Here is a 23,734-nt window from a genome sequence, read left to right on the forward strand (position 1 = left end):
ATGGTAGGGTCATATGATAGCAAAAGCAAAATTGGAAATACACACTTCTGTATTCTATCAAAATAAATTTATGTTCATGATTAATGATTAAGATTAAAAGAATAAAAAATAAATGTAAAATATACTTATATTATTATTTAGGGTTGTTTTAAAGAAAGTACGAGAAGTTGTTATTCAATGTCTATTTATACATATAATAAATTTGGCATTAAATGAATTGTGTTGATGATATTATTTCCTTCATTAAATGAAAATAAAAATTTTAGCTCACTTTTATTTTATTGGTATGTTGTTCGCTTTTTATATTGCATTATTTGTTGTATTTTTAGTCTTGTGTTGCTTCGTTTTTATTATAAAATTTTCTTGAGTTGAGAAATTTTGTGGCGATATTTTCTTTTATAGATAGTTAATAATTTATCATTTTTATTGATTTTCAGACGCTAATAATAATTTTTATGACCGAAAAACATATATGGTGCTTCTAAGGCTGTTCTTGCTCCCCCTCTCACGTCAAAAGAAAAAAAGGCTGTTTTTTCCTTTGACATTTCTTTATAAAAATAGGTCCCATTTTCAATTCTTCCTACTCTTCTACTTTCTCACTCTAACCTTAGTCTCCCACCAAATTACTTCCTATTTCTTGTACAACCACTATACAAGTAATATCTATCTTCAGCCATGAATGGCAGAACAATGAAGCTTTTTGCATTGTTCCTCTTTTCTTTCCTACCTTTTCTTTCTGGTAAGCTTCATCGTTTTCTTTATTTTATGTTAAAACCCCTTCATTTAGGCTTGAAATTCTTATTCTGATGTAATTTCTGGTTGAGGTTTTTATGTTTATAGTTTTATGAAAATGTCATAAACAAGAGATTCATCTAATGAGATTTTGTTTGTCTTTTGTTGCAAATGTAGTTGCCATTTTACTAATCTGAGATTATATTTGGTTTTTGGTTTATTTTGGATTTTTCTGTATTTTTTTTTTGTTTCTGACAAGATCTAAATAATGTGAAATTTCTTTAGAAATCAGCCAACTGGGTTATAATTTTTGTTTGCTTGTTTTGTTTGCTTCCAAGGTTTCAACATGGGCATTGTATTTAATGCTATATGCTTCAATGTGCATTAGAACAATGATTTTTAATGCTATATTGAATAACTAATTAAATTACTTGCACTTTTTTATTGGTATGAAGTTGGAGATATATTTGCTATCAATAGTCCATCGAAAACCTTTTTCTTATCCTAAACAACGAAATGCTTTCATCCAATTCCAAACCCACTTGTGGGTGCGATTTTATGGGCATTGGGCTAATTGAATGTCGTATTGAATTGATTGTTTAGGTGCTCACTTGAGTCTTTGGGTTGATTTCGGGTCGATTTGAAATTGTATATTGTGTCCTTAAATGTTTTTTTTACATAACTATAACTTATTTTTTAAGTCGAGTCAAATTGAATTCGTTTACAAGTTTATTAAGTCTGTTCTGTGCACCTCTGGCTGTTTAGTCTTAGGCTCTTAGGTTTTGCTTGTATGGTATTTAGTTTGCTTCAATGGGAATGATTTTATCTGAGTCAAGCTTCAGAAAAGCAGGGCTTTAGATTTGGTTGCATAAACTTCCACGTGATTACATTTTTTTTCCTCCTAAATTCTGAAATAGACAAATAATTTCCATTAATTTGATCTTGTGTCCCAACATATGACAGTAAATATTCAGTAAAGTATGACTTTAATTAATTAGCCATTGTTTATTTCAGGTGCTGCTAAATTCTCACCTAAGGTTGGTGTGAACTATGGCACAGTAGGCAACAACTTACCAAAACCATCTAAATCAGTTGAGCTAATCAAAAGCCTAAAAGCTGGGAGAGTCAAAATTTATAATGCAGAACCAGAAATTCTCAAAGCCCTTAGTGGCACAAACCTTCAAGTCTCAATCATGGTCCCAAATGAGATCATATCCAACATTTCTACCAACCAAACAATGGCCAATGAATGGGTCAAAACCAATTTGGTTCCTTATTATCCTCGTACCTTGATTCGGTACCTTCTTGTTGGAAATGAGATCCTTAGTTTCTTTAGCGAGGCAGATAAAAAGGTTTGGCATGCTCTAGTCCCGGCTATGCGAAAAATTAATTACGCCCTTAAGACTTATGGCATCCGAAAAGTTAAAGTAGGAACAACTTTGGCTATGGATGCCCTTGAATCGTCGTTTCCACCTTCGAATGGTACATTTAGGGCTGATATTGCTGTTTCGGTTATGAAACCATTGTTGCAGTTTCTTAGCAAAACGAAGTCATTTTACTTTGTAGATTGTTACCCTTACTTTGCTTGGGCACAAAACTCTAAAGATATTAGTCTAGATTATGCTTTGTTCAAAGGGAGTAAAAAGTACAATGATCCTGTTAGTGGGTTGACATATACCAATTTGCTGGATCAAATGCTTGATGCTGTGTATTTTGCTATGAAAAGATTAGGGCACCCAGAAGTTAGAATCTGGATTGCTGAAACGGGTTGGCCTAATGGCGGGGATGTTGATCAAATTGGGGGTAATGTATATAATGCCGCGACTTACAATAGAAACTTGATTCAAAGGTTGAATGCTAACCCTCCTATTGGAACTCCTGCTAGACCTGGTGTTGTTTTACCTGCCTTTATTTTTGCTTTGTTTAACGAGAACCAAAAAGGGGGGCCTGGTACTGAGCGACATTGGGGGCTATTTTACCCAAACGGGTCGAATGTTTATCCTATTGATTTGAAAGGCGAGACCTATGTATCGTCGTATCCACCTTTGCCAAAACCGTTGAACAATGAACCCTACAAGGGTAAAATATGGTGTGTAGTGGTCAAGGGAGCAAACATGACTCAATTAGGAGATGCTGTATCGTATGCTTGCGGTCAGGGAAATGGGACTTGTGCTGCTATCCAACCCCGGGGCAAATGTTACAAGCCAAACTCTTTGATTGCCCATGCTAGCTATGCTTTCAGTTCATATTGGGCACAAATGAGGAGTCAAGGTGGTACTTGTTTCTTCAATGGGCTTGCTGAGCAGACCACCATAAATCCCAGTAAGATCTTTACTTCATCTTAATTATTCAATCTTACATTTTTTTGTCCAAACATTGTTCCAAAGATCATACCAAAACGCGTGCGTAAATCTAAGTTGTCTTTGTGGGTGTTTGATAGCTGATAGAAGTAGCTCATTTCAACCTGCTAATTTACCAGATATGAGCATTAGAATATTAGTTAGTTTGACCGTCCAATGATCTATTTGTATCTAAATAAGCTAAAATCGTCCGACAAGTTATTTTGTCATGACCATCCATTTATCTGTTTGTATCTAAATAAGCTAATATCGTCCAACAAGCTATTTTTCCATGACCACCCAACGATCTGTTTGTACCTAAATAAGCTAAAATCATCCAACAAGCTATTTTGTCATGAGCACCCAGTGATCTGTTTGTATCTAAACATGCTAATATCATCAAATAAGCTATTTTGCCAAAAACCCTTTTGTTTTTACTTAATTTTACTTCTAGTATTTGTTAATCTTCAATATCTTACATGTGATTGTGTTTTCAGGTCATGGTAAATGCAAGTATCCAAGTGTTACTCTTTCTTGAAGATTGTTTAGTTTGAAGTAAGATCCCAATATTTTTGGGGTAGTGATTTAGATGCCCATAACTATCTACATCTATGTAATTCTGACTATTCAACTCCAGGAAACTACACCAAATAGGCTGAATGCTGGCTGCCTTAAGATAATTATTGTGGCGTTGTGGCATTACAATCACTATTGACTTCCCTCAATTTGGTACCAGTCTTTTCTAGGAAACATCCAAGTTTTGTTGGCTGTATCTATCAGACATCTGTTCATTGGGAATTGCACTAATTTTTCATATTAGTGGCAATGACCCATTTGATTGTAGTTGATCTTAGTTATGTACTTTGGCTTTGCTATCACTATTCTTGTTTTTATCCGTATTCATAGCATTGATTAATGGCAAGAAAAATTTATAACTTATATGTTTTTCTCCGTCCCTTCTAATTTGCATCATAATACTTAAAAAATTCTCATAAATTTAAATTATATGGTGCAAACTCAAAGAAATTAAAAGAGTATTCGTTTAGTTGAATATTCTGCCTTCTAACGTCAACGATAGTCATGTGGGGCTAGATAAGGAAATGTCTCCACCTCGTCATTATTTTCATTTTGTTGGGCTTCCGTCAATTTTTTGTATTAGACTCGAAATTGAACTAAAATTTAATTGAAAATCGGTAGTTAAAGAAGAGCTTGAAAAACTAAATTTAAAGTCTTAAGGATTTATGGGTATGAATTATCGTCGTCTATAATTTTTCTATTAGCGAGATACATTGAGTAGGATGATGATGATGCGTGTGTATGGTGGGTGAGTGGGTTGGAGTTTGCTTATCTAGCCCCACATGCACGTTGCAATTCAACTAGTGGGTTAACGTCTTGCATAAGATGGGTGTATAGTGACAAAATAACATGAGGATATCCTTATTAATAAAAAAAACTTAGGGGTATCATTGATAAAGTGTTAAAATTTAGGAGTACTATTGATAATTTCCTAAATTATAAAAGTGATTAATGTTAAAAGATCAAAACAAAATTAAAATTCTATAATGTAGTTTTAAAAGTATATTTAAATCAAATTAAGTCTAATACTAAAATTTTAATATAATTTTGAAAAAAAGACAGCTTGCACGATTATCATATGGTAAAAAAAAACCTCTAGAATATTAAGCCTTCAAAAATTATGTTTAACAACTTTCTTTGTTTTTGTAAGCATTTTTTTTCTTCATCTTTATTTTTAAAAATTTCTTTTTACAATCTTTTAAAGGAAGAGACCATGATCTTGTAAGCAATTTGGCCAAATATACACTCATCCTAAAATCAAAATTAGGTAATAAAATTTAAGAAAAATTACAAAAAATTACATATTTTATAGCATAAAAATACTACCTAATCTAAATTTTTTTTTCAAAAAATTACCTTATATGATATTTTTGTTGGTAAAAGACTGCCACTTGACGGAATCAGTTAGTTAACCGTCAAATGAGTCTTTAACCTTGCACATGAAAGACACGTGATTTCATTAAATCTATCCTTCCCTTATTATTTTTCTTTATTTTCCTCAAATTTCCTACATACATTGTCTTCTTAATTCTTCTTTTCTTTCTTTTATTGTACTTCAATTAATCTCTTCCATTATATCATGCTTTTATCTCCTTCAATTGGAAATCCCAAAGTTGATAAGTGTAGTTGGTAAATTTCAAATATTGAGTTCTTGATTTTTGTGGTAAATGTTAGAGTAATTATTTTTATAATTTTGAATTTGAGGAAACTTTTAGGAAATTTGAGAAAGATAGAGCAGAATCTAATACTTCAACATTAATTTTCACCCTTTTTTCTTTCTTTTCACTTCCTAATTTAGTTGAATTTGAGGAAATTTTTTGAAAAATTCACTACTTTGATTATTTTTCCTAAACAATAAATTAGTTTTTGGTTAAGGTTGCTTGAATCGCAATTTGCTAAAATATTATGGTCTGAAATTGGCTTGTTTTGGTTCGTAGAGAGATTAGTAAATTAGGTAATACCGTGTTTGGTTTTGTGACGTTGATTTATGAGTTGATATTTAGTGGATTTTGGATGAATTGTGATGTGGTTGAGGGAGAAGATCAGTAGAAGATTAGAGATTTTTTTTAAAATTTTTTTTGATAAACATCCTTTGCCCTGGATTTGAGTTTTTTTTATTTTGTGAAATAGTTTTTGAGTATGTAATTTGTAGTGTTCATGGAAAAAATTAGTTAGATCTCTATAATCCATGAATGCCAAATTTAGTGCTGTTTTATTTATTTATTTATTTATTTTTTCCTTTATTTATTTTTTTATTAAAATATTTATTTTATTTTAAAAATATTTTTTAAAAAAATACAAGGATCAAATTGATTATGCCAAGTGGAGATCACGTGCCTGTCACGTGCAAGGTCAAAGACCTACTTGACGATCAACTAACTGATTCCGTCAAGTGGTAGTTTTTTGCAAACAATAATATCATGTAAGGTACTTTTTTGCAAAAAAAAAAAAAAAATTAAATTAGGTAATTTTTTTTTTTGCAAAAGGTGCTATAGAATATGTAGTTTTTTGTAATTTACTCTAAAATTTAATATAAAATTTACATGTTTACTTCAATGCTAAATGTTTATTTTATTTTTAACTTTTATATAAAGATAAAAGTAAAGGTTAGACATAAAAGTAAAAAGCAAAAATCAAAATTCAAAAAGCAAAAAGAAAATAAAATTACTTTAGGTAATAAACATTTACATAGCAAGTCTCAAACCTTAGGTACTCAAAGTGATAGAATCGAATGCTGAGGTATCCGAAATGATATATTGTCAACTATCAAGACTCAAGTAAGAGAATGATAGTTTTTCTATTGAAAAAAAAAAGATATTTTGTGTATAAAGACTCCCATCGAAAATATTGTAAGAGGAGATAAATATTGAATTATTTGTGAAATATAAGTAATTATTACAAAAATTTATACAATGTATAAAATTATTAATATAAGGTATATATATTATATATGAGGAAAAATGTGTAAGTTTAATTCTTAATGGTATGACTCATATCGAAATTAACTGGAGCATAATAAGATTAAACATTGCTAATATGCGAGATGATTATCGTTTTGGTAATTTGAAAAGATTACGTAATCCTTTTCAAATGCTAATATAGATTAAAAATATGCAATATATTCTTAATTTATTTGATTAAAAAACTAGCTATGGTAGTATGGTACTACTCGTTTGAACATCTATAATGACGAGAGCTTTTTCTGCCATTACTATTATGAAGAGAAAATTGCATGACTTTTATTGAGACATCTAAAATGTATACTTATTTTATTTTATTAAGTTCAATTGAAAATTTCATTTTGGTATACTTTAGATAGTGATTTTTTGTAAAAAAAATACTTTTTCCTATTCATCAAGTGTCTTATTTACTTTATTTATTTTATCTAATGCACTTATTCATTCCTTGATATATCTAAATATGTATAATTAAAAATTATAAAAAGTTGATATTAATAAATTTTATATTATAACGAATCAAATAGAATTTTATATAACTATATTTTAACTTATAAATTAATAATAAAATATTCCAAAAATAAATAAGACATCTAAAATGTAAAAGTATTAATTTATTTTTATATCGGATTGTGTTCCCGTACCAAACATTAATTTTTTTTTATTGAAAACATTATTTTATATGGTAGTTCAGAATCTGCCCCTTTTAATTCTCTTCCCGAATCCGTGTCTTGTTATTCTCCCTCCCAAACCGAAATCTGAATCCATTATTATAAAAATTCAAAACCCCAAACTTTTTCCCGCGGTAGCAGACTTAGATCACCGCACAGCAGACAACAGTTGATTCGCACGGTAAGTTTTTTGATCCTCACGTTGTTATTTTCCTTCGTTTTTTCGCTTTTGTTTTTGGTCATATTGATTCTCAAGTTGATTTTGTACATAATGGTGATACCTCACGGAATTTACAGTGACAGCTTTGAATTTTCGTTACTGTAGGAAAAAACTTATTGAGTTATTGTGATCCTTTATTTCGTGTGCATTTATAAAACAAGGAGGATAATATCTCTGACAATTTCTATAGTTTCAAAGTGGCGGTGTAATTTGGTATCGGAAGATATGTTGCAGTGGATGGGAGGATCAAGGCGGAAGGTTACAGCTGTAAGTCTAGTTTTGGTTCAAATTTGTGTTGATCTTAAATTGTTTTTTGATTATGATGAAAATTTATACTGAGCTATCTCAACTTTTATATAAAGATAGATTTTCTAGAGCAAAGCATGCTTTTGTGGTTTTTGTTGAGTAATGTCAAAATCTAATCTTACTTGCATAGCCATATGCTTCTATTCAAACTACTATGTTATGTCTAATTCTAATTGCTGCTTTTGCTTGACAAAAATGTGATGTCGTAAAGTCAGGTTTTATGGTTTGCGATCTTATGTGATGTGCTCTTTGCTTCCTGCATGTGTTTCTTGTGATGCGAATTGGATGGAGCTATACAGTCTAGGAAGTCAACACAAAAGAGGTAGCTTAAGCTCGTTTTTAATCCTCTCAATTTTTAAGTCCTTTGATGTTGTAAACTAGTATGTTCTGGTTTCCTCATTGCATGAGTTTTGTTTTCTTGTATTCAATTGATGCGATTGTTGCAATTAATGTTCAAAATTATGAAGGCTTGGTTAATTAGTATTTTGATTAGTTAATGCTCTATGTAATGGATGAAGGCGAAAGTTTAAACTGAGAATATTTATTTGATGAACATTTCACCATTGCTCTGGAAAAAGGAGGAAAATGACAAACAAATAGAACAAGTTCTGTTTAATAATTTTTTAGAGTATTTTGTTTGGCATCTTCATTGTGGATACTTTTGGACCTAAATGTCTATGACCATTTAAACCAACTGAGATAGTGAGGACGGAATGGTATCAAGTTCAGTTGTATTTAGCTTTATGAATTTTTTGTATTATGTCCAGGCTTTCCTTTCAAAGCTGAGTCAAAATTACCTTGAGTTGAATGCTAAAGGTTGCATATACTTAGGATTTTCTAAGAAACAACTATTACTTTGTAGGCAAAAGCAGTACTTTGAGCAAAGGAAACGACAGCAGCTGCAGTCAGAGGTTGCGTATACAGAAAATAATGTTGATGGTTTAGCTACACATGACGATGAAAAGAGAAATCGATCATTGGATATCTTAAGTCTTCTCAATGTTTCAAAAGTTACAGAACAAAGCAAGCCTTTGTATGGCATTGGTGAGCATTATCTTACTATTTGTGTATACTAAGCTATTTGTTTTGCTGTAAACATTATCTTGTTGGTTAATTTGATTCCTACTAGTCAAATGTCTGTCCAAGTAAACTGCTTTGTATCGCTATGCGCTTACTTTTAGTAAATGTTTATCTAGGAGATGAAAGCTTTAAAGTATCATGTACTAGCTCTTCTTATAATTCATCTTATCACGGCTTCTTTGTTTATTTATAAAGTAGTAGTCGAAGAAGATTGTTTACATATCCGATTTACATTTCATAATCAATTCATTGTACAATTTCCTTACAATTTTAAAAAATGGCATGCTTCATAGTCATAGTTTATAGGTTATTTATATGATAAGTGATAGTTATGTAAATTTACATTACTATTACTATCGTGACTAGAATTGATTGAATTCCTTACATTTTTTGAAGTTTTTTCTTAGAGTGTATTTCAAGCAAGTTTGTTATCTACTTATGCTTGTTCTTAAAATGTCAAATACTTTGTCTATGATGAATATTATCTAATATCTCTCTCATAAATTGTTAGCTCTTTCTTTCCAAAAGTTGTAGAGACAACATGATTTGTGGATGTTGATGAAAAATGTTAAATGGACATATCTGATTCTTGGTGTGCCTATGTAAACATGATGCGTCATTATCAGAGACACCATCTTGCACGCATATGACTATATGAGGATTTTCACACCCGTTGATGAAAAAATCCATTATTTTTCAGATGTAGGACCTCAATAAACACTTCTTTTGGTGGTTTGATTAAGTTGGGGTTGAATGATATTGATAGTAGTGATGGTTGGTCTTTTGTTGGGTCTACAGTTGTCGAGCCATATCAATATTTTGGGATGTAAATGACTAAGAACCAAAATACAAAATAAATTCTTGTACGACATATGTGCTTGTGCACACACAAACTGAAGTAGTGCAAAAATGGCATTGTAGATTCATCTACTTGGGTGTAAGATGTCCATTAGGCCGGGCAAGCCCAAAGCAAACTTTAATCTGCTTGGCCTAAACCGAACAATTGGGCGTTCATCAACTGATATAATTAGATAAGAAACCAGTTTAATTCAATTTTATAATTTGCGACTGACCAACCTCAACCCTAATATTGACCTTGAACCAAATCGATCCTTGATTTTAACTGACTCTAACCCTGAACTGATGGTAATCGGTCTTGAGGTGAATGGTCGAATAGGCACATGAACCAACGCACCCTTGAACCGCCTCTGAACCGTCCCTAAACAATGTATACAAAACTCTACACTCCAAACTCTTATAAAAAACTTTTAAGTATGATTATTATTAAATATAGTTATGATTTTATTTAATGAACTGTAAATTATGATTATGATAAATGAGCTTTGATGATGATTTAGTTGATAAATTATGATCATGCGTGTGTTTTATAAACTACAAAATGTTATTATATTAATGAATTATAACATACTTTTATGACTACGATCAATGAATTCCGATCTATGATTATGCTTAGTGAAATATGTACCCTATGCCTCTGACTATGATTGTGATTGGTGAACTATGTATAATTATAATTGTTAAGGTATGAATTATGATTATGACTATAAATAATGAACTATGACCTTTGATTATAAACATTAAATGAACTATGAATCATGTTTGTGATTTATGGACTGTGATTACAATTAACAATTGAATGTCTAATGATTTTAATCAAATGCAACAGTGATTCCTTTTTAGGTTAGCAAATTTATTTTGTCTCTTTTAAAGTAACTTTTATTGATGAACAAAGTTCCAAATCAAAATAAAAAAATAAATTTGCGTCCCAGCCTGGAATTGATTCTGACTCCATCCTGAAATGGGCCTCAAGAGGTTCTTTAGTGGTAGTATTGCATTGAATGGGCCCTCACCTGGAACTAACACACTAAATTGGCCTTGGCCTGACACTGAATTAACCCTTATATTCTAAATCGGCCTTGGCCTCTCAATCTGACCCTTAAATGTGGACGAGTCCGGCTTAGAACCAACTTTCAGTGAATTGGACCAACCTGAATCGGCACTAATTCAGCCGTGAATACCTCTATCAAGGTAACTGTTGGATTTTATTCGAGGTGGTTGGCAGCGGTGTAGTGGTAGATGCTGTTGGCACATCATCTGTAAAATAAAGTATCTTAAATTTTCGTAGAAAGTGAAGAATTTCTTGTTGGCACTTTTTGTATGAATTATTCTGTTCTGTTCTTGTGTGAACAACCGAACTGGGATTGAGCTCTTCCCTAATCTGTCTAATGATACTGACAGAGAATGGATTGAGCATGACTAACAAAGCCACTCGTACCATTCAAGATCTGGATTCAAGTATGTATCTACTAGCTGCACATGCTTCATGTGTTAGCTTTACATTTATTGCATTCAGAATGATGTCATTCCTTTCCATGGCTTTCCATTTCATATTCAAAGTTCCTACAAAGAAGTCTGAAGGCCATGCCTTTCCAGCAAGTTATCACACGTCCAAAAGTACTCCAAATCAAATGATTGATGAGCCCACTGCTACAGAGTTCACTTTACCTAGTCAAACAAGTATGCGTTTGTAGATCTTGCAAATCTTGGTCATAATGGTTCATTTGTTCGAACTTAAAGTGTAAAATATAATATGAACCAGGGGAACCATCACCGTGTAAACTGGAAAGATTGTCCTCGAAAAAATCAGTAGATGATCATTGGTAAGGCTACTTCATAAAAGTATATTAGTGTCTCTGCATTATGGATGTTGAATTTCTAACTGATCCTACCCTGCATAGACAGCATAGTATCTTTTTTGATTTTTTGCTTTTATTTGCGTTACCTTGTGCTATTACCTCTTATGGTTATTTCTATTGACATGACTAATACACATTCATTAATATTATATTCTTTTGTTGCTTCTGCTATTAGTGGAAACTCTTCATATGGAAAAAATATGGATTCAGAATACTTAAAGAATGCTTCCTCAGTACGTAAGTAGTTGAGATTTATGAGTATAATTTCATGTCTTATGATTCTTGTGGACAACTTTTGAATTTTTTAGTCATTTTCCTTATTGAAGAAGGCATTATTTCTCAGAAAGCTTCTTTTGATGCTATTGTTGTAAATATGTCCAACTAACATGTACATAATTGCATTAACCAAGCAGAACCATCATTATTTGAAATAATTGGTGATGATGGAGCAATAGACACTTTAGACAAAGAACCTGTGCAGGAGGCTCATGTTGCATTCTCCATTGAAGGTGTGCTATTCAATGCTGTAGTAATCTTCTACCTGTTGTTTGCTTTTTTGTCAATTTGGGTTCTAGTTTCGTCATTTCTGCAAGGAGTTGGTAGGCTCAAGTATAAGGAATAATCAGTGCCCCTTACAAATTATATACATACTAGTTTTGTCTGTTCTATTGTTAGTTTGAAAGTACATATAAATATCAATTTCAAAGAAAATTAATGCTTATTGCATATTGTTGTTTTCAGATTATAATATTTCTAATAATATATAATAATTAATATAAACTGTTGATATTCCATGATTGAATAAGACTATATATATTCTACCCAAATTAAGCTATTTTTGTAGAACTAATGATTTTTTAAAAATTTTCTTTGCGAAATTGACATGCTCAATTTTCAATAAAATTAAAACAATTGGCACGGCAAAGCTATTATAACATGTCATTTTACACTTCCCAACAAAATTAATAATACGCATGATGTTGAAATTCGTTAGATTGGATAAAAAAGTTTATATTATAGAAGATATGCATTGCTAAATCAAAAATTGTTTGTATACTTTTTATGTTTAATATAATAGTTTGTATTTTACAACCAAATTTTTGCATGTAAAATAGTTTCCACCAAATCACGCATTGCTATGTAAAGTTTTCAAAAAGGTTTTAATTAGTTAAACATATTTGATGTAATAAATCTTTTTGAAAACTTACCTTTACTACTTAAAATCATAACTAATGTATAAAATCATTTTGAATATATGTAATCACATTTTTACCTGTAAAAAAAATTCATTTGGCAAAGCTCTATAAAGTCACAATTTGAAAATTTCTAGTTCTATTATATTGTATGATTTTCATGAAGCTTATATGACAACACAAATAACTCTTTTTTCTGGTTCAATAATATTTTCAGGATACATGTTTGGTTGTAATGATATAGTGTTTGTTTTACAATTCAGGTTTAGGGAAAGTAGGAACTGAAACACCTATGCAGTCGCCACAACATCTTGGAAGGTAATGGACTAAAAGTTTAGTTTATTTTTGGAATCAAATCCTGACCGCATTACCGCATTGCAACCTCATTGTAAGACTTTTCAGTTTACCACAGCTGCGATATTGAGAATTGAGATGTGATAGAATTGGTTCTGCGACTCGTATCATAATTATGATTGCACCCAACTATTATAACCAATTCTGTCCCTGGCTTTATTTATTTCTTTTGGTTTGTTGAGGTGTTTTGGTGGAAAAACTTAAATCGCATTGCACTTTGTTAGCATGGAAGAAGTATTAGTTGCTCCAATCCGTAATTAAATTAAGAAAAACAAAATTAGTTTTTGCTCTTAGATGTTAGGTGAAACTGCAGAATGATTTTGTAATGATATAGTTGAGTCACTTTAATGTATGTTGAGATTGCCAATCACTGAATGTGTTTTGATTTTTTTTTTTGAACACAGTATGCTAAATGGTGATCAGTCCTCATTTACAAAGGCTGCTAAGAAAATGAATTCCTTTAAGAACTTCAATACATTGCGGGATGAACTTGCAACTGATGTGGTGAGAATATATTTGATAATCTTTAATATAGTCCTCTTGATATTATTCTTTCGTGATTGTTTGTGGTATGTAGTCTGCCAGCCACAGAAAATTAAATGCTTTTTAGTAACTTTTATGGCAAATGACCCAATGCTAGACACAATAATATTTTTGAGAAGATGTTTTGCATCATCAAACTTGTTTAAGTGTGACCTTTCTCTTTTTTTGAGGCAGGGTGACAGCTGCTTGTATTCTGCAATACTTTTTTCTAGTTCATGTAAAAGTATGATTAGCATTTGGTCTCTTAATGATGTTTGTAGTTGTGTATTTTTTGATTGTTTTTTCTGTTCTCAAAATGTCTGTTCTCCTTGGGAAGCCAAGCTGTATAACTCTATGAGTTTCTTTTTTTTCTTAATGCTGCTCATTGTAGTGGATGCTTTCATGGAAGTCATTGGTCAAGGCAACAAATCATTTCCAGGATAGGAATATTTGTGTTTTGATTGGCAATTATAGGAATGCTAAACACTTATGATCAAGTGATAATGGGACTGCATGAAAGTGAATGTGCTTGATTAGGTTTGTTTGCAGAAAGAAAACTGCTGTTCTATTTAATGATTTGTGGTACGGGAAAACAGAGATTGCAAATAGATATCTGCAAGACGTGGTTGTTACATGACTTGAGTTTTATCCTTTTGGATTACTTATGAGGATATGCTGTTTTAAATAGAAGTTGTAAATAAGACAGGATTGGGAGTAAGTCATAGTGTAAAAATGTGGTAACGGGATTAATGCGGTTATCATAATGTCTAAACATCGGTTGAAACCATGAGATATCCCTTAATGCGGCCCAAAACGCGGTTTTGTTACATCTTTACAATGCGGGAAATATTGGTTCATTTGTTTTGAAAACCTTTACAACGTGCGATGTGATGTGGCCTTGTTTTTATTCTATGGAGTAAGTAGCATCACCCTTAGTGGTAAAGATTGTTTTGTTGAATGTGATGTCTTTTCATAGGATTGCTATGGTGTATTCGTGGAATAACTTCCTGAAATTGATGTGTATCTGTGGTGATTGCTCATACACTTTTATTCTATGCTAGTTATGATATGTTCACATCAACTAAATGTCATAATTGTTTTCATTTATCATTGTTTGATCATTGAGTACATGCAGGATTGCTTGATGGAGGATGTTGAAATACCGTCTCGACACAATCTCCTATCTAGAAATAAACTCGGTCCGTTTAGTGACAGTGAGCATGAACTATCAACTTCCAAAGATTGCATGCATTATGATGTCAAGCAATACAAGATGAATTCTCATTGTGACGAAGACGAAGCTGGATATGTTAATTTCTGGAATGGTATGTGATGCACTCTTGCTGAAACATTCAAGACTTATGACTTTATATGTATCTGTATCTGAACCAAGTTTCGTCTGTTAAAGTGGCAAAAGCAACTGATAAAGTAATACTAGTATTAATTTCCCAAGACTCAATTCACATGTATAGTGCTTGCAATCAGGTTATTCTTGTGTTTTTTTGAGTGTTTTTCTACCCTAGAACTGAATACTTCAATGTGCAATGAAAGTTATGAGAAGGTATCATCCTCTATACAATGTGAATTAGGAGTGCAAATGTTTTATTGATGTTTCGACTAACAAGGTTGGTGTTCAATTTGTCATTTTGTGCTTTCAAGCACCATGGTTGTTGGTTTTGAGTTGACCTTCCATTGTGCCTCTGTCATGTGCTTAGTTTCTTTTAAGTCTTTGCCCTGCTTTTTAATCTTTTGTAAGTTTACTTTTTATATCTGTACTTATGTTGTGAACTTTCTTAGATGAAAACTCAATTGTTTGTTCTTTGTATATTTTGTAGCTAGCTCTTCCTTCTTGGACTATCCTGAGGTTGATGAGAAATGTGGCGTGAACTGGAAGAATTCTGATCCTATTGATAACTCTTTTGTCTGGAGAAATGATTCATCAGATTTTAATATTGAAAGGTGTTATTCACCACTGAGGTATCTTGCTTTCCAAGTACTGTTGCTCTAGCTCTTGTGGTGAATGTATCATCGTTGACCATTGTGGTGACTTCTGTAGGTGGCAAGAGAAAATGCCTGATAATATTTTAGGTGCTTTTACCTTTTGATTATCTTGCTATGCTTTTAGAGGATGCACTTTATTTGCACAGTGCTGATTGATGACGACTTATTTGTTTCTTCCATGCTCATCTGCTTCATCAATTACATATGGGCCTATGGCAGATGGCAATTTCCATTTTGCATCCTTCGATGAACCTAAGTATGTTTAATTGTTCGTTTTTGATGATCATCTCTTATTTTTGTCTTCCATATTAGAATTTAAAGCATGTTTGACTCATTTCGCTTGCATTTGTCTAACAGGTACTCTTCCTCTATGTGCAATTATCATCCACAAGATCGCTTCTCTCATTTTATTAATCTGAAAGATACGGGGGATAGCTTGGCCTCATTAGGGTAGGAGCCTCTTTTTTCCCCTAAAGTTGCAAGTCTTTATTGATAATAGCTGACGTATTATGGTTTGTCCTTTTCTGTGTTATGTTCATGGTGCAGCGGAGAAACTTCTTCGTCCGCTGCAGGTATCATTATTGCTTCAGAAACTCATCTGCGTTGCCTATGTTCCATTGAAAAGTAGCACTTCGTTCTATTTTATTGTTGATTGTCAAAGTCTATAATTGTTCTACACTCTTAACTATTCTGGGTTGTCGTTATCTTGATAAACTTTTGTTTGGTTTCTCTTGTCACTTTTTTTTCCCTGTTTTGATTGATTTAAAAATATTTTTTCTGCTATTTATCTTCCGAAATGTGGTCAAATGTCTTTCATTTCATTAATTTTCCTCTGCACAACGGCCTGTTTCGTGACTTAGGAGCTCTAATAACATTTGGGATGGCTTGCTCGCTTTGTTTAGTGCTACTTGTCTTCATTCTCACGAGAATAATACGAGATTTGACTACCAAGTCTTTAAAAATGTTTTTCTTGAACATAAATGTTTGATTACTAATTTTTTTTTACAACAATGAAGCCAGAAAGGTCAAGTTTTACTTTCTAAATCTGAGGTCCATTAGGTGAATATCTCAGAGTGGAGTTAAAGAACATCACCCTTCAGAACCTATATCTGATGTGCCGCTTTTTCAAATAATTTCAGTGAGGGGTGGGTGCAGTACTGATATGCCATCTGCAAGACGCAGAAAAAGACATGGTGGGAATGTGAACATGGTATTAGAGGTAAATGATGAAGGGTTTCAGTACCTAACGTCCACTTCCACTTCATTGAGACAAGAAGCATGTAAATCATCTAGGAAACATACCAGATCGAGTTCATTGCATTCCAAGTCTCCCTTCTTTTCACAGGCTCCTGTCTATGAACATGAAGGTCATTGCTTATTCAAAGAAGAGTTCTCCTTGCCCAAAATAAATTCACAACTTGGGTCTACCTTTGGGTCATTTGAGAAAAACCAAAACCTGGGAGGAGATTCGTTCAGCCTTTATACTGGAACTGACTTTTGTAGATCTAAATTCTCTTTTAAGGGTTCTGAGAAAGATACTCCAATCGAGTTTACCTCAGAAAATTTTGACGCTCGCCAACCTTTCCGTTCAAGGAAATCCTTTAATTCCTCTTTCATCTCAAAATCTGTTTTTGGGGACACCTTGCTGGATGCACGTGACGTAGAAGTCCATATCCAGTCTTCAAGCCCTCCTGAGACTTATGGGGACATTGAATCTCCTCTTTCGCCTGAGTTGTCAGCGCAGGAAAGTGTCACTGAGAATGTGGAGAACTGTTCTAAGAGTAAGACACCATGTCCGGAAAAACTCATCCAAGTCTCCACCGAAATTAAGGATGTTCCATCAGAAAGAAGGTTGCCAATTCAAGAAATGATTGTAAAAAACTATAGTGGATCTCGTAAATTAGCTAATAATGGTATCTCTCAAGAAGTAAGAGCAAATGCTGTGGAAGCAAATGCAGAAGATACTTCTTTGTCCATCAAGTTGACACGTGACTCAGATGAAGAGCCGAAAACTCCTACAGAGTCAGTTGAGATGCTCATATGATATATCTCTCTAATCTCTATTATTGCCTTTCAATTTCTTTTAAAATTCGTTCTGACTTGCAAAATTCTAGCTATGAACTCTGTTCTAATTTCTTCCGTGTGCTCTCAGATTGCAAGGCGGTACGCCTCCTCTTTGTCAACAGAAGGTCAAAGGTACTGATATCATATCATTGTTCTGATTCTAGATCTAGCAGTTTTTTCACTGGATTTGTTTGTTTTCAGTTTCTGTGGATGATGTTCGGTGTTATGCGGGCAACAATATGGCTTACTATGACAATCTCAAAGGACCGGAACCAAAGACTGGATTGACTGATCCATGTTACCAAGTTATGACAGTTGAAAGGTATGTTTTAAAACTATTCAGTCCAAAGGGAAAAGCTGCTTTCTGGAATTCCGTGAAGCTGCTCTGATGTGGTGCGTCCGTGTGTACATTATGTAGACACTAAAATCATCATATTAAGGACATTGATGATAGTCATGTAGTCATTTGTTTCCTGCCACACAAGCTGATTTGCAGCTCTGTACTGCCTATTGATAACAATATAAATTTACATTGTGTGTGAAATGTGAATGCATTGGATGTGAACAAGTCCTTTATTGGTGTTTATTTCTCCCTCCTTTGTGTGACGGAGAAAGCTACTTTTTAGTCATCGGAACTAGTTTGTTCAGTATTTAAGTACAAACTACAATATTGCCGTATTAGAAGGAAGAATTATTGCTTCATCTCACTGCTGATGCAGACGGACCTTAGTAAAGGCAAATGTTTGGGGTCAATTTATAAAACCAAAATGTATTACCATTACACTAAAAATATGGCTTAGGGGTTAAGAAACTCTTCTATGAGACGGTTTAAGTTGCACATGTTCTATTTGAAGTATTATGACTCATATTGTAATCGATATCTAAAATTTTGAAACTAATCTTTAAAATTTTAAAATTTACATTTTAAGTCTTAAAATTAATCTTTTAAATTAAATTAATTTTTTAAGTGTTGAAATTTAAATTTTTACAGAGCTTAGACTAATTGCACAACTTATGCCGTTTCACAAAAGAGTTTCTAAACTCTTGCTGCATGTTTTCGGCTGGCAAAAGCATTGCGTTTTGGCGTGGGCCCCTGAAGAATGAAACTGGGGGCTTTTACAAGGTGCAAGTCCACAGGTTGAACTCGGAAAAGAACCTTTTGCTTTTATTTGACAAGTCTGAGTAAAATTTTTTTAAAATAATATATATATATATATATATATGTATATCTCTCTCCGCTATTCTCAATTGATGATAGCCAGACCTCAAATCAATCTTGAAAAACATTTCAGCTTCCTTAAGTTGATCAACAAGGTCATCAATTCTCGGTAGAGGGTATTTGTTCTTCACAGTAACCTTGTTCAACTCACGGTAATCTATGCATAGTCTCATACTCCCATCCTTCTTGCGAACAAACAACACAGGTGCCTCCAGGGCGAAACACTCGGTCGTATGTACCCGTTCTCCAACAACTCTTTTACTTGCTTTCTCAATTCTTCCATCTCTGTTGGTGCCATCCTATAGGGCGCTCTGGATATGGGTCCTGCCCCCGGTATTAAGTCTATGGTAAATTCAAAGTTCCGAGTAGGTGGCATTCCTGGTATTTCGTCTAAGAAGACGTTTATAAACTCGTTTACGATGGGAACGGTCTCAAGAGTCACAACCTTATCCTGTATCTTTCGAACATGACACAAGTAACAAGGTAATCCCTGCCTCAGCAGTCCCTTCATTCTCAAGGAAGATACCATTTTAGCCCGTAACCCCGAAGTACCCTTATTATTCTTTACCCTTTTTCCCTTAGGCTCCACAAGCCTTACCTCTTGTTTGTCGCACTCAATCTCTGCCTTGAAATGGCCTAACCAATCCATCCCGAGAATGATGTCTAAGTCATCTATGTCGAGCTCATAAAAATCACTAGGGAAAACAACTTCTCCTATGGTTAAAGGAACTCATCTATATAACCTAGTACACTGGAATAACTCTCCCGATGGAATCGCTACGACATTAGAGGTGGATTCAGGGTTCTTTAATCCTAAATTCTCGATCTTTAATGTGCATACAAAAGAATCAGATGCCCCAGTATCAAACAATACTTTAACAGGTACAAAATTCACATGGAACGTGCCTGTTACCATATCCCTCGCCGACTCTGCATCCTTGCTGTTGATAGCTATCAACCTCCCTGGAGTTGGATGAGTTACAGTTGTACTGGCTCCTCCATTGTCATTTCGGGTGTTGTTCCCATTAAGTCCTTCAGACTTGAAGCTACTTTGAGGTGTGTGGTTTCCATTCCAATCCCTTTGGGGGTTCAGATTCCTACCACTGTGGTCGTTCCCATCCTTGTTATTTATGAAATTCCCCGGTCTGAAGCTTTGTTGCCCAATATGTTGTTGAGCTGGATATCCATGCTTTGCAAAGCACTTATACTCTCGGTGTCCCAGTTTGTCACAATATTTGCACTCCACCAAATTCCCACCGCAGTCTATCCCCGGGTGATTGTTGGGACACTTAGAGCAAAAGAAGACTCTCTCCTTGCCATGACGATCTTTGATCACCTTCCTATCACTGGCATCTCCCAGCTGAGGGTTTCCATTTCTCCCATTTCCAAGGTGTTGGTCATTGAAGCTTCGATGTCTCTTGCTGTGGTAAAAACTGTGTTGTTGATAAAAATTGTCTTTTCTCTTTTCCCCACTAGGGGCTGCCCCACTACTAGTCTCGGGCCCTTTTCCCTTGTCCATCTTAATCAAGCTTTCGACATGAGCAGCTCTCTGATACATCGCATCCAATGTGCTGTATCTGTCGCTATCATTGTGAACTTGCACCTGATTCACTAATCTCAATTCGAATCTTTGCATCTTCTTTTCTTCGGTGGGGACATCATCAGGGCAGTATTTGACATTTTTCATGAATTTCTTATAGTATTCATCCACGGACATCTCCCCCATCTCATGCCTAGCAAATTCATTAGACTTCTGCTTCCTGATATGCGGTGGGTAAAACTTTTCTCGAATCATCGTCTTGAAATTCTTCCAACTCAGGGGATTATCAGGATGACTCATCACACTATCTCTTGCATTCGACCACCAATAGTCTGCCTCTTCTTGAAGGAAGAATGCAACCTGGTCTACCCTCAAGTTCTCAGGGCATTGCACCACGTTGAACAATTTGTTAAATTCTTGTAACCAACTTTCCAAAGCTGCAGGTTCCCCAGTCCTGAGTACGTAGGAGGTTTATTCTGAGAGATTCTCTTGCTCATAAAGGAGCTGTCTCTGCGGTCGGCTTGGACTTTGACCTCCTTTCCTCAGCCAGTTCCATAACCAGCTCACGTAGTGCTTTGTTAGAAGAGCGTTGTCTCAAACGTTTGCTAGATAGAGGAGGCATTTCCTGTTAGCACCATATCCAACATGAATAAAAGTTTATTTCTCCATCTATGCCAAAAAGACGAGAAAGTGTGGGGTCGAAGATTTAACTCACGATCTAACTTATCTACATGTGTACTCCTACCTCTATGATAATCAACCTTAAATACTACTACGCTTATCTTCTTCTTCAATTGCAACCACGTACTTTATAATCTTGGTTCAAAGAATTTCGTAAATGAACAGTAGAAAGACGGAATTCACATATAGAAAATGAATATTGTCATATATAGATTTTCAAGCACCCAACCATGTAACGCATTAACCTTCTCATACCAATAAGGTTCAAATTAACATCATATTTAAGCATTATTATACAAATTTAGTAGATTGTACCAAAAGCTTCACTAACACTAAATAATACTCAATATTGCAGAGAACGTAACTAGCATTTGTTAAACAACCCATGTTCATAAGAAAGTCAAAGTATGAGCAACTTACACTTATGAATCTAATATCAAATTACTTAACTTATTCTACTTAGGCACATGCAATAATCACCACAATGCAAAACATACCCCAGCTCTCACGCATAACGTTAACTTCAAACAATTCCTTAAAGACTTTAGAATACGAGCGTCAAAGTAGGAACCACTGGCTCTAGTAACCACCTGTAACACCCCTAAATTTCCAACTCCTTAAATGAAACCAGAAATCGTGAAGGAAAGGAGGAAATTCGGGTGTTACATAAAAAGAAAAGGGAAGGTAATAAATTAAACGCTAAAGATTAATTAAAAAGGTGAGTAAGTGGAAATTTCGGCAGCATCTCTGCTAAAAACTGAGGATGTGACAAGGATATATAAATGGATAGCACAACTAAACTAATCTAAGGCCTTTAATGCCTTTCAAAAATACGTCACGACGGAATGATTCATCGTCGGCTTCTCAAATCATTAACTTTAACGAGGATCGTGGTTCCAGTGCTAACGCGTCAATTTGACGGATACTAAAGGAGTATTCTCACTACTATACATTCAAAAACTACGCAGCGAAACTATAGATCATACAAGGAGTCACATGGCTCCATACGAAAGAAATTATACAAACCCAAAAGAAAACTATACAAGTAATATAGAAGCTACAAGCATTAGGCAACTTGTACACAATTGTTTCGACCGTACTCCGCTCTTTCCTCCAATGCAAAGCAAAAGAAGCTCCTATACCTGTCATGTCAAGCTATGATCCTCCTGCTGCTCGACATAATGAACATAGTCAGATGTGTCATAGCAGGAACATCATAGAGAGTCATGAACAAACAACAACAAACACATACACGTCAGTAATTAATGAACTTATAACAATTAAAGTCATTGAACAGGACTATAGACAATGATATAGTATGGCAATAACGAGTCTAGTCATCTGTCTAAACACCTCTATTTACTCATAATTTCTCTTTCAAACTACTAATCTCTCAAAGTATATTCAAGGGTAGCGGATCTTTTTTCTATTCATGGCATAGTGACACGGCCAAGGGCGTTATCGGCCACTCGGCGCCCATGGCAAAGTATGAGCTCATGCCCCCTCCAGCTGACACTCTCGGGTCCTACCTTCGGGAAAAACTAACACACTAGGGTACTAAACCAGTGCAGAGGCCACCATATTGGGGTTTGCAAGGCCCGCATTGTAACACCTCGGTCAAGGGGCGGTATCGGCCACTCGGCGCCCAATGACCCAAGCATGCTCATACCCCCCTTACGGTGGTCCCGTCGGACCTCACCTAAGGGACTACTAAATCAACCGGACATAATCCAGTTGAGTCACGCCAACTAATCATAAATTAAGGCTCAATAAGTAGGAAATCACTTCGATACTACACGCAACCATGGTGCGTTCTCTACTATTTAGAAATATGTTCTCAATAAGTAGCGATTTTATGGGTTTTTAAGCATTTTTGGCACTGACATCTATTTTCTCTCAGTGCTTTCAACAACCTTGTAATTCCGTTGATTGCGGCTACTACACTCTGAAATACATGGACGATATTATAAAATCCGTGAAGGAGGTTGGAGTCGAAAACATAGATGCCGTAAGTATTTGTTACGTTCTTAAATTATAATATATATGTTTACTATATTATTGGTAAAATCTATTGTTTATATATTAATCTTTTAATTTTATATTATATTATAGGTTTTATACGACATTCCAAGGGAAACACGCCCTTTGAGAAATGGAGAAATGCGCGAATTAAAAGACAAGATTGCCGCGTATCTTGCTAATTTTTGTTCTTGGTAAATTGTAATTAGTTTAGATTTTAGGACTTTAATGTATATATGTACGTATATATTATTATATTATATATACGATCGAGAGTTTATTATTACAAAGAGATTATTGGTGATTATTTGTGATTATCATTGGATTATTAGATTAATCATTGTTTATTACATTGTACATTATTATTGGATTATTATTAGTATTAAACGAAAAAAGAAAAAAAAATTACAATATATGCTGCGGGCCACCAAAAAACCGCAGCATATAGTTTTAGACTATATGCTGCGGTTTTTTGTGGCCCGCAGCATTTGGTGCACTTTTCTGCTGCGGTTTAAAACTACAGCATTTAAAATAGGCCATCTG

At 34.0% G+C, this 23,734-nt stretch overlaps 2 protein-coding genes across 11 annotated transcripts; both read left to right on the forward strand.

Annotated features, from left to right (window-relative positions):
* Positions 1 to 500: 500 nt before the first annotated feature.
* LOC130813035 (probable glucan endo-1,3-beta-glucosidase A6) lies at positions 501 to 4,010 on the forward strand. The gene is made up of 3 exons (XM_057678718.1): positions 501 to 739; positions 1,747 to 3,054; positions 3,569 to 4,010. The coding sequence occupies exons 1-3, from the start codon at positions 676 to 678 to the stop codon at positions 3,607 to 3,609; spliced, it is 1,413 nt and encodes a 470-aa protein (XP_057534701.1). The 5' UTR covers positions 501 to 675; the 3' UTR covers positions 3,610 to 4,010.
* Positions 4,011 to 7,276: 3,266 nt separating this feature from the next.
* On the forward strand, positions 7,277 to 23,498 carry LOC130813036 (uncharacterized). 10 transcript variants are annotated; one of them, XM_057678721.1, is made up of 21 exons: positions 7,277 to 7,456; positions 7,601 to 7,762; positions 8,101 to 8,123; positions 8,664 to 8,845; positions 11,141 to 11,419; positions 11,502 to 11,562; positions 11,774 to 11,835; positions 12,012 to 12,107; positions 13,055 to 13,109; positions 13,550 to 13,649; positions 14,803 to 14,992; positions 15,503 to 15,644; positions 15,724 to 15,755; positions 15,888 to 15,924; positions 16,026 to 16,118; positions 16,215 to 16,240; positions 16,808 to 17,690; positions 17,821 to 17,864; positions 17,934 to 18,054; positions 23,073 to 23,180; positions 23,285 to 23,498. In XM_057678721.1, the coding sequence occupies exons 2-20, from the start codon at positions 7,721 to 7,723 to the stop codon at positions 23,119 to 23,121; spliced, it is 2,517 nt and encodes an 838-aa protein (XP_057534704.1). In that variant the 5' UTR covers positions 7,277 to 7,456; positions 7,601 to 7,720; the 3' UTR covers positions 23,122 to 23,180; positions 23,285 to 23,498. The 10 variants fall into 10 exon arrangements, with proteins under 10 accessions (XP_057534704.1, XP_057534705.1, XP_057534708.1 ...); XM_057678722.1 differs by lacking the exon at positions 23,285 to 23,498 and adding an exon at positions 18,724 to 18,869 and having other exon boundaries at positions 23,073 to 23,167; XM_057678725.1 differs by lacking the exon at positions 23,285 to 23,498 and having other exon boundaries at positions 16,808 to 17,694; positions 23,073 to 23,091.
* Positions 23,499 to 23,734: the final 236 nt, after the last annotated feature.

The sequence above is a fragment of the Amaranthus tricolor genome, chromosome 5 (assembly GCF_026212465.1).
Source record: "Amaranthus tricolor cultivar Red isolate AtriRed21 chromosome 5, ASM2621246v1, whole genome shotgun sequence".
Lineage (NCBI taxonomy): Eukaryota > Viridiplantae > Streptophyta > Magnoliopsida > Caryophyllales > Amaranthaceae > Amaranthus > Amaranthus tricolor.

What these genes read in the sequence shown, in the direction of transcription:
- LOC130813035 (XM_057678718.1), top strand. Translation starts at nt 676, where the DNA reads ATGAATGGCAGAACAATGAAGCTTTTTGCATTGTTCCTCTTTTCTTTC. An exon ending in TTTCCTACCTTTTCTTTCTG is followed by an intron (nt 740 to 1,746) that starts GTAAGCTTCATC and finishes TGTTTATTTCAG; the next exon opens with GTGCTGCTAAATTCTCACCT. An exon ending in GCAGACCACCATAAATCCCA is followed by an intron (nt 3,055 to 3,568) that starts GTAAGATCTTTA and finishes TTGTGTTTTCAG; the next exon opens with GTCATGGTAAATGCAAGTAT.
- LOC130813036 (XM_057678719.1), top strand. Translation starts at nt 7,721, where the DNA reads ATGTTGCAGTGGATGGGAGGATCAAGGCGGAAGGTTACAGCT. An exon ending in TCGCCACAACATCTTGGAAG is followed by an intron (nt 13,110 to 13,549) that starts GTAATGGACTAA and finishes TTTTGAACACAG; the next exon opens with TATGCTAAATGGTGATCAGT. An exon ending in AGGTGTTATTCACCACTGAG is followed by an intron (nt 15,645 to 15,723) that starts GTATCTTGCTTT and finishes TGACTTCTGTAG; the next exon opens with GTGGCAAGAGAAAATGCCTG.